Here is a 14,033-nt window from a genome sequence, read left to right as displayed (position 1 = left end):
TTTGCCATGCTAAGAAATACTGATCTACATGTCAAAACGAGAAAAATAATGCCCATATTGCCAACTAATACATTGGGCAAAAAATTAGGTCAAAAATTATCCATAAGTCCTGCTTATAAAATCTGAAAATTGAAACCTCAAGAATGTTCCTAGTAGGACAAGGAACACATGTTCAAACTCGAGTATGAGCGTTCGAAATTGGGCTTAAAAAAACTCCACAAAATTCAAGAAAATAAGAACCCAAACTAGGAAATTCACAGAATTTTAGGCGGAATTCAATGAGAAATCAAAGGAAGAAATAACCAAGGAAGTTAACTAATTGTACCCGAGCTTAATTAATTGATTTCCCCATAAATTACCAGCTCAAATGCTCAACTGTCACGACCCAAACCGAGGCCCTAGCCGCAATGAGTATTCCAAACCATAAGGCCCGAAACACCCCTATCTGTCTGGTAATAATGCACATAATTCATATGATAAAAGAAATGTGAAAGATACACAATATAATGGAAACATGGTCAAGAATCATATGCGAACAATAATGGGGAAACAATGTCCCACAATCTCAATCAACATCTCTAAAATCGTCTGCGAAATCTCTACTACATGAACTGAAACAAATATCTATCTGAAAACTGGGACAAGGCCCCCAGTAGACCCATAACTAATAAATGATAAATGAAACTGTCAGATATCAGGCCTTCCAAAATATAGAAGGCTCACCAAGTGACTCTGCGAATCTGTCTGAGGAAATCTACTGATTTTCTGGACCCCTAGACTGTGCCTCCAAACCTGGGAGGGAAGGGGGTCAATACAAAATTACTGGTACGCAGAGATATCAAAACAAAACATAATATTTTTATAAAATATAGTTGAGATCCATTATAAAGCAATTTTATATCAAATCACTTGAAACACATGGGTGTAATGTAATTGTCTTCAACAACAATGCAATATAGCTGATCTAGGTGGAATACCCTACATATCATATTTACACCAACTGTCAAACCTCATTTGCCATCGAGATTAGAGTATAAGTGAGGGGAAGACACACAAGATCACACAATAGGGTGTCTCGACCCAATAGTAGTGCACAAGATCACAAAGCAAGGCTCCTAACCATAGTTCCAATTTGAGAATGACATAAAGTCAGGTACGCAAGATCACAAAGCAGGATACCAAATTCCCATGTCGGCAAACACGATTTCTAGCGATGAGCCCTTACACTCAAACACCTTCTTCGGTCATTCACCTATCTCATGAAAAATCAATGCATTCAAATTTCGTCTGATTCAATCACATATTATATTTTGTAGGGTATCGTCATACCCGACTTGCAAGCCATCAATATCACATCATTTTTCTCATTCAACCATTGTATTCAACATGTTTCAACACAAATAGCTCTCTCGCTTTCAAGTCAAAATCATATCAATTCTCAAAATATTTCATGTCATGCTTTTCAAGATGTTTTCAAACAATTTACATCATATGAACATTTAAAACAAATTCACATCATGAGACGGATTCCATATCATTCAAGCTCTCAAGTTAACATCCTTTTGGAATACATGAATATACATATATCATATAGTAAATCACTTTAGGAGTAGGACTAAGGGCCAAATCAATATCATAAAACATTTAAAATATAATCATATTCATAATTTCAAAACCCCCATTTGAAAACATAAATTTTTAAAGCCCATGAGATTTTTGAGATAACCCCACGTACCTCGATTACTATGAATATTAGGTGCTTCTTGAAGCTTATGTTGAGAGGATTCCAAATATGCAATTAGTTTCTAAAACCCATGGTTAAATCTTGAGTTGCTTGGGTTTTTATTTTGAAACCCTAGAGAGAGTTCTTGAACAATTTTGATGAATGAAGGTGTATTTTGTGGTGTTTGGGAACTGAATTTCATGTTTAGGGCTAAGTAAGGGTGGAAAAGGACCATTTTACCACACAAACGGAGTGTTTAAGTCACCTGAAACCTTTACATAGGCGCTGCCTATGCTATCGCCTATGTTTACATAGGCGCCGGCTATGCTATCGCCTATATTTACATAGGCGCCGCCTACTACTTTGAAAGGCTGTAACTTCTTGCTCGGGTGCCGGATTTTAGCAAAATTGGTATCGTTGGAAAGCTAACTCGAAGACCTATCATTTGACACATAGTAGGCTCTCTAATTCGTCATATACAGAGAGTTATGGCAGATGGAAAGTGACACAAATTACAACGTCTACTAAAACTTAATTGATCTAAATAGTTTCAACTCGTCCTTGAGTTGAAGGACCTCTGTGGTCTAAATTCAAGCTTGAATGGATTCACATACTATGCAAATAATTAACATGCCATATTGGCGTAGTATTTATGGCTTTGGGATTATCAACGCATCAAAATCATGGTTTATTTAACACCCCAAAAAATGAAGTGTTACATTATCTCCCTCTTGGGATCATTCGTCCTCAAATGATGGGCAGGAACATATTGAAGCTTAGAGGTATGGAATAACGCGAACATGATATATTTCTCTAAGAAAGAATGCACTGATCTGAAACATGACTATAAGATTGGAACTACTGGTGTTCTAAATTCTTACATCGGACGTGCATATCTGATGCATGGATTTGTTACTGAGTTTTTCTCATGAACGCGGAACGGAATACACTGATAAGATGAACTTTTCTATTGAAAATGCATTTCTAATGTATGCATATCTGACTGACCTGACGTATGACATACAACTGAATATGCAATGATAACTTGTACGACACTTGTAATAAGAATCTATGCATGAAGCTGAATGGGGTATCTCCCCCTTGGGACCCTACTTCCCTTTATGAATGCTCAATTCACTAAGATACTCAGAAAACTAAGGCGATGCACAGAGCACCTACGAATTGAATCATAGCTGAACCTCTGGATTTTTAAATCTAACGCATGAACTGATCTATACTTGCAATTACTGGCATACTCTATCTTGGAATAGTAGCATGTCTGAGATTTCGAGTAGCATGAATAAGTGCAAAGATGAGAAAACAAGTCATGCGAATCTAACTGCTAAACTGACTTATTGGCCATACAGACTGAATTATACTACACCCTCATACTTAACTGGAGTATCTCTTCAGCATAATTCTCTAAAGAAATGAATCTTAGGTATGGATTACACGAGACATCTAACTGAGGAAATCACAACATTTACTCTTCTCTGCAGTTTGGAATATAGACATATAACTCATAAATCAGGATAGAATTATCAGGCCTTAGTCAATGCGATTTCTTACTTTCAAGCTTAGCACACTTCTCGAGTTTTCCTTAGCTTACTATTCTCATTAATTACAATACTCATTGATTCAAGTTATAATTCTTATAAATCTTTCTACTAGGGTCTAAAGTAGCTTAAATCCTTTCACGGTGATCAAGCCTGATTTTAAATCACAAAATACAACATGCCACACCACGATACTAGTCTAAACCATATGATTCAGTCTTCTGTATCCTCTTTAGAGATCACACCCTAAGCATAACGTGCCTTACCATTTCAACGACCACTCTGAACTCTTAATATGAAGTCGCTAATGCATATTGCGACCTTCCACTACAATCCAAAAACGTCATTCAAGCCTATTTTATAACCATATGTTAACTCCAAGGCAATCACCTATAAATACATACTCCACATAGTTTCTAAACTATTGTCAATATAACTCCCACGCGCTACCCTAAGACATACACACATAAAATTTTCCACTAACCATCACGTGTATCAAAGACTTGGCCCCAACTCTTACTTCATATTATGTCCTTATCTAAGCAAGCATACTATGATCTTCCATCAATAAGAACATTTACACTATCACTACTATCATCGCATAGGGAGGGTCACTAAAAGGTTAAAACATAAGATCCTGAAGTATGAAAAGATTTTTATATGGGACTGAGCACACTATAAAGAGTGAGTACATGCGTCATGAGTTGCATGACCTCAACTAGAGTTCATAACATAAGAAAGGTGATTCCGACTACTTGAATGAACTAGAACTCATTATCTTGGAACTAGAAGAGTACGTGACTCTCTATCATATATAGGAATCATAAACTATGATCACAGAACTGGATCATAAGGGATGAGTAAGCATCTGAATAACTAAAAAAAAATACTGAGGTAGGAATGGGTTGAGATTCACCCTCACTTTCTGATATTCTAAATCATACTGCATCACTACTAGAATCTGATAGCTTTACTTGGTTATTCGTTATATCATCTCCCCCTTAGCTTCAAGTCATCATTTAGAGTTTGGGAGATCCCTTACCAGATTCTAACTGAACTACACTTACTGCACTCTAGGGTCTGGAAGAAAAAAAAATGATAATACATGCATATCGTAGACTTAACCCGAATGACTACCTTCTGGGATACACTCTATCTTTCCAAAGCCACCAATACTTATTTTTATCGGTTCAACCTTCAAAACTCAAACTAAGATTCTAACACTTAACATGGCTATTTAGATCACCATATACCATCTAACTAGTCTTTCTCCAATTAACAATTCAATGGTACCACTAGCCACACAAATTATGTAATAGTCTTAGAAAAATATGCCGCAACCTTATATCACCTTGGCATACTTCTACACCGTACCTACAACATTATACTTCATTACGAATCAATTTAAACTTAAGCCATTTCATACACCATTCAAGCCTATTAGATCACTTTCATATAACTAACATCATTAATCAAGAAATCATCACATCCACCTTTATGAACTTCAACTATTCAAACTTAATGTCTAGTGCTAAAAATGATTTTACAACCCAACCTTATGCATGATTCTCACTTGGAAACCATGAAATAAACATCAAGAAACACTAGTACACTAGAACTTCATAACAACAATAATCGATCATGACCTAACTATTTTCCTTATCATAATCCATTAGCACGTACTATTTCAGCACCTCAAGCCTACTAAGTTAATCTCACAAAACATGCATTATCAAACTCTTGCCACTATTTACCACCACACCATTTAAATTCAAGCCTATAGTTTAGTATCAATCATCTACCACCAATGAAGAATGCAACATAATATAAATATACTAATCCATAAAATTGGGACATTCTACCCAAATATCTCAAAAATCTACTACATACCTTCTCACAAGTAGCACTAGTTTCCAACTACCAATGAAAAAAAGGTCAAGGGGTAAAGTCATATAATAGACATGATCAACCTTAATCTGATATTATAACCCCATACAATCTTCTCTACTTATACGGATTTCTTACCTCATACTTACTCACTCAATCATACATTTAGACTGCCTTCAAAATCCTCAAACAACCATGAGTCTATAATCATAACTTACTCGCTAATATAGTCATTTCACATTCAAGCAACCAAAAAATCACCCTGACTAACAACTCCTTCTCTACCTTATACTAAACTAACTTACAAGGACGAATTACCTCTTTACCAACTCAATCTCATGCAAACAGATTCAGCCATACATATATTAAACCAACGAAAGAACAACAAGTTGGACAAAAAGTTGCTAGTGAATCGAAACAGGCCTCACACGGCTTCACTAGACTTTGGTTTTGTATTTTGAACAAGAAAATGAGATGGATGACAAGGAAACTATGCTAGTGAATCGAAAGAGCCCACACGGCTTCACTAGACTTTAAATTTTTTTTTTCTAAAACACCATGATAACAAGATTACATATTACAAGGGATAGAAAATTGACACATGATATTTAATGGTCTAAGAATATACATATTATTCTGTATAAATAAAAATCTGAGTAAAACTCTTCCTCCATGGACTACCATACTATCCACACACGCTGCTAGCTACCACATTAGTTTATCACTATAAAGGGGTAAATCATCGTCACTCTGACTTCTAACTTTACAACTTCACATCACCAACTTCTTGGTCTAATTTCATTACCAATAAGTCATGACAACAACACTTTAACCCACACTACTATTCGGGTGGAAATACAGTTCCAACATTCTGCTACACCTTATTACCTTCGAAGCGTGACACTGGCAACATAAGTTCTGAAAAGAACTAAATACACTTAATACTGCAGGCTGAAAAGCACGATTTCATCAAAATCAAGGTTCACACTAGAACCAACATACTCTAAAGCACTAACAGACTCTTCTCAAGTTCTTGCAAAAATCCTATATGATTCGATTAGAACGAACCATACCATTTAGACTCTAAACTTCTATACTTGAATCGGCCCAATGATGAGACATATCTAAGAATGTCCGAGTAAGAAAAGAATTAGGATGACTGTTACTTTCGTATGGGCGACACCATAGCACGAATTTAAGTATGAAAGAGGAACATTCTGACTCTATTGGACGAACTAGAACATAAAAAAAGAGAGACATTCCTAAACGACTAGTAGCCTCCTGCTTATAAGTGTGGCGCGCTACACACCCACAAAAAAGACTTTACCCAATGTGATTTCGCAGACACCCTGGGACCATGAACTGTGCTTTGATACCAAGTTTTTCACAGCCCAAACTGGGGCCCTGGCCGTGACGAGTATTCAGAACCATAAGGCCCGAAACACACCTATCTGCCTGGTAATCATACACATAATTCATATGATAAAAGAAATGTGAAAGATACACAATATAACAGAAACATGGTCAAGAATTATATGCGAACAATAATAGGGAAACAATGTCCCACAATCTCAATCAACATCTCTAAAATCATCTGTGAAATCTCTACTACATGAACTGAAACAAATATCTATCTGAAAACTGGGACAAGGCCCCCAGTAGACCCAAAACTAATAAATGATAAATGAAACTGCCAGATATCAGGCCTTTCGAAATATAGAAGGCTCACCAAGTGACTCTGCGAATCTGTCTGAGAAAATCTACTGATTTTCTAGACCCCTAGACTGTGCCTCCGAACCTGAGAGGGAAAGTGGTCAATACAAAAGTACTGGTACGCAGAGATATCAAAACAAAACATAATATTTTTATAAAATATAGTTGAGATCCATTATAAAGTAATTTCATATCAAATCACTTGAAAACACATGGGCGTAATGTAATTGTTTTCAATAACAATGCAATGCAGCTGAGCAAGGTGGAATACCCTACATATCACATTTACACCAACTGTCAGACCTCGGTTGCCGCCGAGATTAGAGTATTAGTGAGGGGAAGACACACAAGATCACACAGCAGGGTGTCTCGACCCAATGGTAGTACACAAGATCACGAAGCAAGGCTCCTACCATAGTCCCAATTTGGGAATGACATAAAGTCAGGTACGCAAGATCACAAAGTAGGGTACAAAATTTCCATGTCGGCAAACACGATTTCCAGCAATGAGCCCTTATACTCAAATGCCTTCTTCGGGCATCCACCTATCTCATGAAAAATCAATGCCTTTAAATTTCATCTAATTCAATAACATATCATATTTTGTAGGGTATCGTCATACCCAAATTACAAGCCATCAATATCACATCATTTTTCTCATTCAACCATTGTATTCAACATGTTTCAACATAAATAGCCCTTTAATTTTCAAGTCAAAATCATATCAATTCTCAAAACATTTCATGTCATGCTTTGCAAGATGTTTTCAAACAATTTACATCATATGAACATTTAAAACCAATTCACATCAAGAGAGGGATTGCATATCATTCATGCTCTCAAGTTAACATCTTTTTGGAATACATGCATATACATATATCATATAGCAAATCACTTTGGGAGTAGGCCTAAGGGCCAAATCAATATCATAAAATGTTTAAAACATAATCATATTCATAATTTCAAAACCCCCATTTGAAAACATGAATTTTTAAAGCCCATGAGATTTTTGAGATAACCCCACGTACCTCGATTACTATGAATATTAGGTGCTTCTTGAAGCCTATGTTGAGAGAATTCCAAATATGCAATTAGTTTCTAAAATCCACGATTGAATCTTGAGTTTCTTGGATTTTTATTTTGAAACCCTAGAGAGAGTTCTTGAATAATTTTGATGAATGAAGGTGTATTTTGGGGTCTTTGGGAATTGAATTTCGTGTTTAGGGCTAAGGATGGAAAAGGACCATTTTGCCCCAAAAACGGAGTGTTTAAGTCACCTGAAACCTTTACATAGGCGCTGCCTATGCTATCGCCTATGTTTACATAGGCGGCGCCCATGCTATCGCCTATGTTTACATAGGCGCCACCTACTACTTTGAAAGGTTATAACTTCTTGCTCGGGTGTCGGATTTTAGCAAAATTGGTATTGTTGGAAAGCTAACTCGAAGACCTATCATTTGACACATAATAAGATCTATAATTCGACATATACAGAGAGTTATGATCGATGGAAGCTGTTACAAATTACAACGTCCACTAAAACTTAATTGATCGAAATAGTTTCAACTCGTCCTTGAGTTGAAGGACCTCTATGGTCTAAATTCAAGTTTGAATGGATTCACATACTACGCAAATAATTAACATGCCATATTGGCATTGGATTTATGGCTTTGGGATCATCAATGCATCGAAATCATGGTTTTTGTAACACCCCAAAATACAGGGTGTTACATCAACAATAGAGTAAAAAAAACATAGAAAATGTTTAAAAATTGTGAAGACAGAGTATACGTATGCTACCATCGCTTAAGCGGTGGTTATTCTACAAAAGAGGTGGTCGCTTAAGCGACCAACCCTCGGCAAAGAGGAGTTTTATTACTTATTTGTGCCTCCACACAAGGTTTGCCTGCTTAAACGACTTAACAAAAGAAGAGGAGTTTTCGCTTAAGTGGAAGGAGCTCCTTCGCAAAAGTAACTCCTCAACTGCTTAAACGGCTCCATAAAAGTTGCCCCCTTTCCAAAATGCAGTTTCACCGGGTGCTATGTTTCCAATTTTGTTAAGTTGGTAATACTCCAAATGAGTGTTCAGGATTCGTTTAGAATTCAGAAAAGTTGCGTCCTATGCACGCAAATCAAATATACTATCCTATTAAAATCAATATTCCACACTCAATTGAATATAAGAAATTTCCATTAGAGGTTGTTCTGATGAAAGATGGATCCCTCATCCATTTCTTTTGATTTTTACCAAAAACCACCCAATAGCCCAAAACGAACTTGGAAGTCTCGAGACCTAAATTGAATGTCTTTGTATCCGAAAATATACGTTCCGGAGTTGATAGAACTGTCAGAATTCTCATCCAAGGCCGTTTGCTAGAATTTTAATCGGAGTCAAATTTCTCAACTTTAAAAGCTTCAAAACAGGGAAATTTAATTAAAACTCAAACGAATTACCCTGAAACTGAACTGTTTGTTTTAACAAGCCATAAATAACCTGAAGCAACTATAGGAAAGCTCAAAAGATAGAAAACACACGGAAATTAAATAAAAACGTAGAAAGTCATTACATTAACCATGTATTCACTAGGGATAGAGGGTTTTCAGGATAGAAGCATAGTCACTGCTTGACGCCACAACATGCTTCTGAATGTATTGGTGTGAGTGGTAATAAGGTTTTAATTTTGAAGGGATTTTTGTGGGTGATTTTGTGTGACCATGGCTGGGGAATCTGGATGTTGAAACTATAGAAAGAGGTTGATCAACCATCGGAGAAGGCTTGCCAGTGGCTGACGCGACCGTGACTGCTGGATTTTGGTGTTTTGCATGAGGATTTAGGAGAGATAAGGAAGCTTTTTTTGTGAGAAGAAGTGGTGATTAAGAAGAATAATGGAATGTAGTAAGTCAAAGATAAATGCATTTGTCCATGAGGAGTTTTTAAGAAATTAAAAGAATTCCAAGGCGTCCTTTGTCCAAGTCTTTCGAAGAATTTTTTGCAATCCCTTTCTTTTCATAAACTGTTAATTGAAGTTGGGTTTTTGGCCACTCTTCAGATAACATTTTGATAAAAGAAAATTTCTTACTCACAGTGCACGGAAATTAGCCAGAAAGTTACAATTAAAAAATATATATTTTTCTCCATTTTATTTTATGTGGAAGTGTGAGAGAGAATATGCTCTAGAATGCATTTGATAAGATGGAAAAAGAGTTCATCTTATGGAAATTTGCAAACGATGTACGTATTTGCATAGCCAAGTTACTTGTTTAATACTCCATCCAAATTATTTGACACATTTAGTAGCCGTTTGACCATAGAAAAGTTTTTTTTTTTAAAAAAAAAAATTATTTTAATTTTATGAAAAAAATAAAAATACGCTGTATTTGGCCATGAATTTTTCAACTCTAATTCTGAAAAATTATTTGAAAAAGTGAAAATAAAAAATAACTTTAATTTATATTCATAGCTAAACACAAGTTCAACTCCAACTTCATCTTCAACTCAACTTCAACTTTGAAAAAAAGTAATTTTCATGGCTAAACAGAGCTTTAAACTCCTTTTTAATATACTTTTCTCATATATATATTTTAAATATTTTAAATTGTTAATATTTTAATTTATAATACTTTTAGGTAGTTTTTAAATATGTAAATTTTTATTTTAAAAAATTTAAAAATTTCATAGCTAAATTCACTATGAAAATTAAATTATTTGATCTCTCAAAATTCAAACAGTGTAACGGAACTCCGTCTGTGTTTAATTGATCGTTAAAATGTTAATACTGCTACTCCGTTTATTAATGCTCAAACGTATAGCCAGTTTCCTTTTTTACACTATTCTCTCCGTCTTTTGAACAGCTCTTATACGCCTACTCTCTAGACTATAGTTTCCTACATTCACATTCTCTGTTAGTTGGAAAAGAACACTCTGTTTTCTCATTAAAATTATAATCGCTGCTCTTTTCTGATAGTAGCTTGCTTTTCAAAAAGTTTTCCCATGAAAAGTTGTAAAGTTGCTGTGTTTTTCATCCCTTTTTTTTGTCTCATCAATGCTTTCTCCCCCCAAGATAACTTCTTGATAAACTGTGGTTCCGATAGAGATGCCATAGTTGATAACAGACACTTCCTTGGTGACTCTAATTCACTTCATACCTCTCAAGGTAAGTCAATTTTGAAAGAAAATCCAAACCCATCTTCCAATTTGTCTTTCCTTTATAGTAGTGCTAGAGTTTTCAATGATGCTTCTTCAAGGTATGTGTTTAATATCAACAAGATTGGGACCCATTTCTTGCGCCTTCATTTCTCTCCTTTCACTGCTCAGAATTGTGATCTCAGGAAAGCAATTTTCAGTGTTTCTGCCAATGGAATTCTGCTCTTTAGTAATTTTGGTGTTAATACTGCTAGTGTACTTAGAGAGTTCATATTGATGGTGGATAATTCTGAACTTGAAATTGAGTTCACACCCACTTATGAATCCAGTTTTGCTTTTGTGAATGCAATTGAAGTGTTTTCGGCCCCTGATGATTTCATTATTGGTGATGGGGCTAAATCAGTTGGTCCTAGGGGAATTCAGGAGTTTAGTCAGAATATGACCTTACAAACATTAGAAACTGTTCATAGGATCAATGTTGGAGGGCTAAAGTTAACTCCATTTAATGATACTCTCTGGAGAAGTTGGATTCGGGATGAAGATTTTCTTGTCTTGAAATATGCTGCTAAAATTGGAAGAACCTCTCATGTTCCCAAGTACCAAAAGGGTGGTGCTACAAGGGAAATTGCTCCAGATAATGTCTATATGACAGCACAGCAGATGAATAGGGAGAATGTAACTACAGATTTCATATTCAATATCACATGGAACTTTCCTGTGGGTATTAGAGATTCTTCGCACTTTGTTCGCTTGCATTTCTGTGATATTGTCAGTTTGTCACCTGGACAGTTGTACTTTAATGTATATCTTAATGGGTACACAGCATACAAAGACCTTGATTTGTCTTCGCTTACATTTCGTGAGCTTGCTACACCATATTACATAGATTTTGTGGTATACTCAGGCAGTTCAGGCGTTGTGCAAGTAAGCGTTGATCCGTCTGACCTAAGCAGTACGATGAGGAAGAATGCCATTCTGAATGGTGTTGAGATTATGAAAATGGTCAATTATGTGGCTTCGCAAACAGGTTCTAAGAAGAGAAATGTTTGGGTTATAGTGAGTTCTGTTCTTGGAAGTTTTGTTCTGCTGAGTGTGTTGATGATACTTGCTGCCTTGCTATTCTTTGTCTGCAGAAAGAAAAAGCTAAAACCGAAGCGTTCAGAAAGTGTTGGCTGGACACCTTTACGACAATATGGAAGTAGTTCCCATGGTACATTGTCTGATGGGACTTCCCCTGGACCAAATGTATATCTAGGCCAGAGGATTCCCTTTGCCGAAATACAATTGGCTACTAATAATTTTGATAAGAGTTTGATAGTCGGTTCTGGTGGCTTTGGGATGGTATACAAAGGCATTCTTGGAGACAAACGAAAGGTTGCTATAAAGAGAGGTGTGCCAGGTTCTAGGCAGGGCCTGCCTGAATTTCAGACTGAAATCACTGTTCTTTCCAAGATTCGCCACCACCATCTTGTTTCACTTGTAGGTTATTGTGAAGAACAGTCTGAGATGATACTTGTTTACGAGTATATGGAGAAGGGACCTCTTAAGAGGCATTTGTATGGTCCAGGAATATCACCCTTATCTTGGAAGAAAAGGCTTGAGATATGCATAGGTGCAGCAAGAGGTCTCCACTATCTTCATACAGGTTTCGCTCAAGGAATCATCCATCGTGACATCAAGTCAACTAACATCCTGCTTGATGAAAATTGTGTTGCTAAGGTTGCTGATTTCGGTCTCTCAAGGACAGGGCCATGTCTTGATGAGACCCATGTTAGCACTGGCGTAAAAGGAAGTTTTGGCTACCTTGATCCCGAATATTTTCGGAGGCAACAGCTTACAGATAAGTCAGATGTTTACTCATTCGGAGTTGTTCTTTTTGAAGTCTTATGTGCTAGACCTGCCATTGATCCTCTGCTTTCACGGGAGCAAGTGAATTTAGCTGAATGGTCTATGCAGTGGCAGAAGGACGGACAACTAGAGCAGATTGTTGATCCCCATATCAGAGGCCAGATAAAGCTAAGCTGTTTGAAGAAGTTCGGGGAGACTGCAGAGAAATGTTTAGCTGATTATGGCATTGATAGACCAACAATGGGTGATGTACTGTGGAACTTGGAATATGCATTCCAGCTTCAAGAATCTGAAACGCTTGGAGAACTGCCTGCGATTTCCAATTCCAGTTCACCAGAGTTTCCACTGCCAGAGGGTCTCCCCAACACCCACAATGAGGCGTATAATGGTGATGGGGCTTCAGATATATCTACAAGCAAGGTATTTTCACAATTGATGACTAATGAAGGCAGATAACTAGTCTGTCTACGGTATATTGCACCGCCAAATCATTGCAACAGTTAGAGGTATCAATGTTGATTTTGGTTTACTATAAAATTTTCTTAATTGGCATAGCCATCATTTGCTGTTTGAACCAATATGGTGTAAAAGTGAATCATACAACAACCTGTCCTATGATGTAATCCTTGTCATGTTTGTGCTCCTTCCAAAAGAAGCATAGTGCTCGAGTGATGAACATTTATAATTGCGTATAAGCAGAAATGTGCTTGTGTACCAATCCATCAAAGTCTGTTCATGCTGGCTATTGCTATGCTTTTGGATGTTTTAGGCTGATGATTCATTCTTCTAAAGAGTGGATATCTGCTCCAGACTGTATCTAGATTGAAAGCTGGGTTGAATCTTACCTTCTAAAAGTACTTGGAACAGACTAAAATGTTTTTTGTTTTGAGTTTTATTAATGTTCCTAATACCATTCAGATACCATGCCACCTGATTCCTGAACCTCTTATTAGTAGCAGGTTTCTGGAATATTAGTCTTTTTTTCATACAGATGGCTGTCTTATTTTTTTTTCCATCACCCCTTTTCTTTTTTTACCATTATTGCAACTTTACTCTAGGATCATGCATTAAAGGGCCTGGAGTTTAGGATTGAGCAATTCAACAGATGTAGCTTTTAACTTTTTGTGTACTTCAATTCTTTAAACGTAGAGTTGAATACCTG

The 14,033-nt window shown here is 36.4% G+C and overlaps 1 protein-coding gene across 1 annotated transcript; it reads left to right on the top strand.

The window, feature by feature from the left end:
• Nucleotides 1-10,697: 10,697 nt before the first annotated feature.
• LOC107863721 (probable receptor-like protein kinase At5g24010) lies at nucleotides 10,698-13,745 on the top strand. Its single transcript, XM_016709812.2, has one exon. It carries the CDS (start codon nucleotides 10,871-10,873, stop codon nucleotides 13,325-13,327), a length of 2,457 nt encoding a protein of 818 aa, XP_016565298.1. The 5' UTR covers nucleotides 10,698-10,870; the 3' UTR covers nucleotides 13,328-13,745.
• The last annotated feature ends 288 nt before the right edge of the window (nucleotides 13,746-14,033 follow it).

The sequence above is a fragment of the Capsicum annuum genome, chromosome 3 (assembly GCF_002878395.1).
Source record: "Capsicum annuum cultivar UCD-10X-F1 chromosome 3, UCD10Xv1.1, whole genome shotgun sequence".
Classification (NCBI taxonomy): domain Eukaryota; kingdom Viridiplantae; phylum Streptophyta; class Magnoliopsida; order Solanales; family Solanaceae; genus Capsicum; species Capsicum annuum.
Note: the sequence above shows the minus strand (reverse complement) of the source record. Positions and strands in the feature narration are given on the sequence as shown.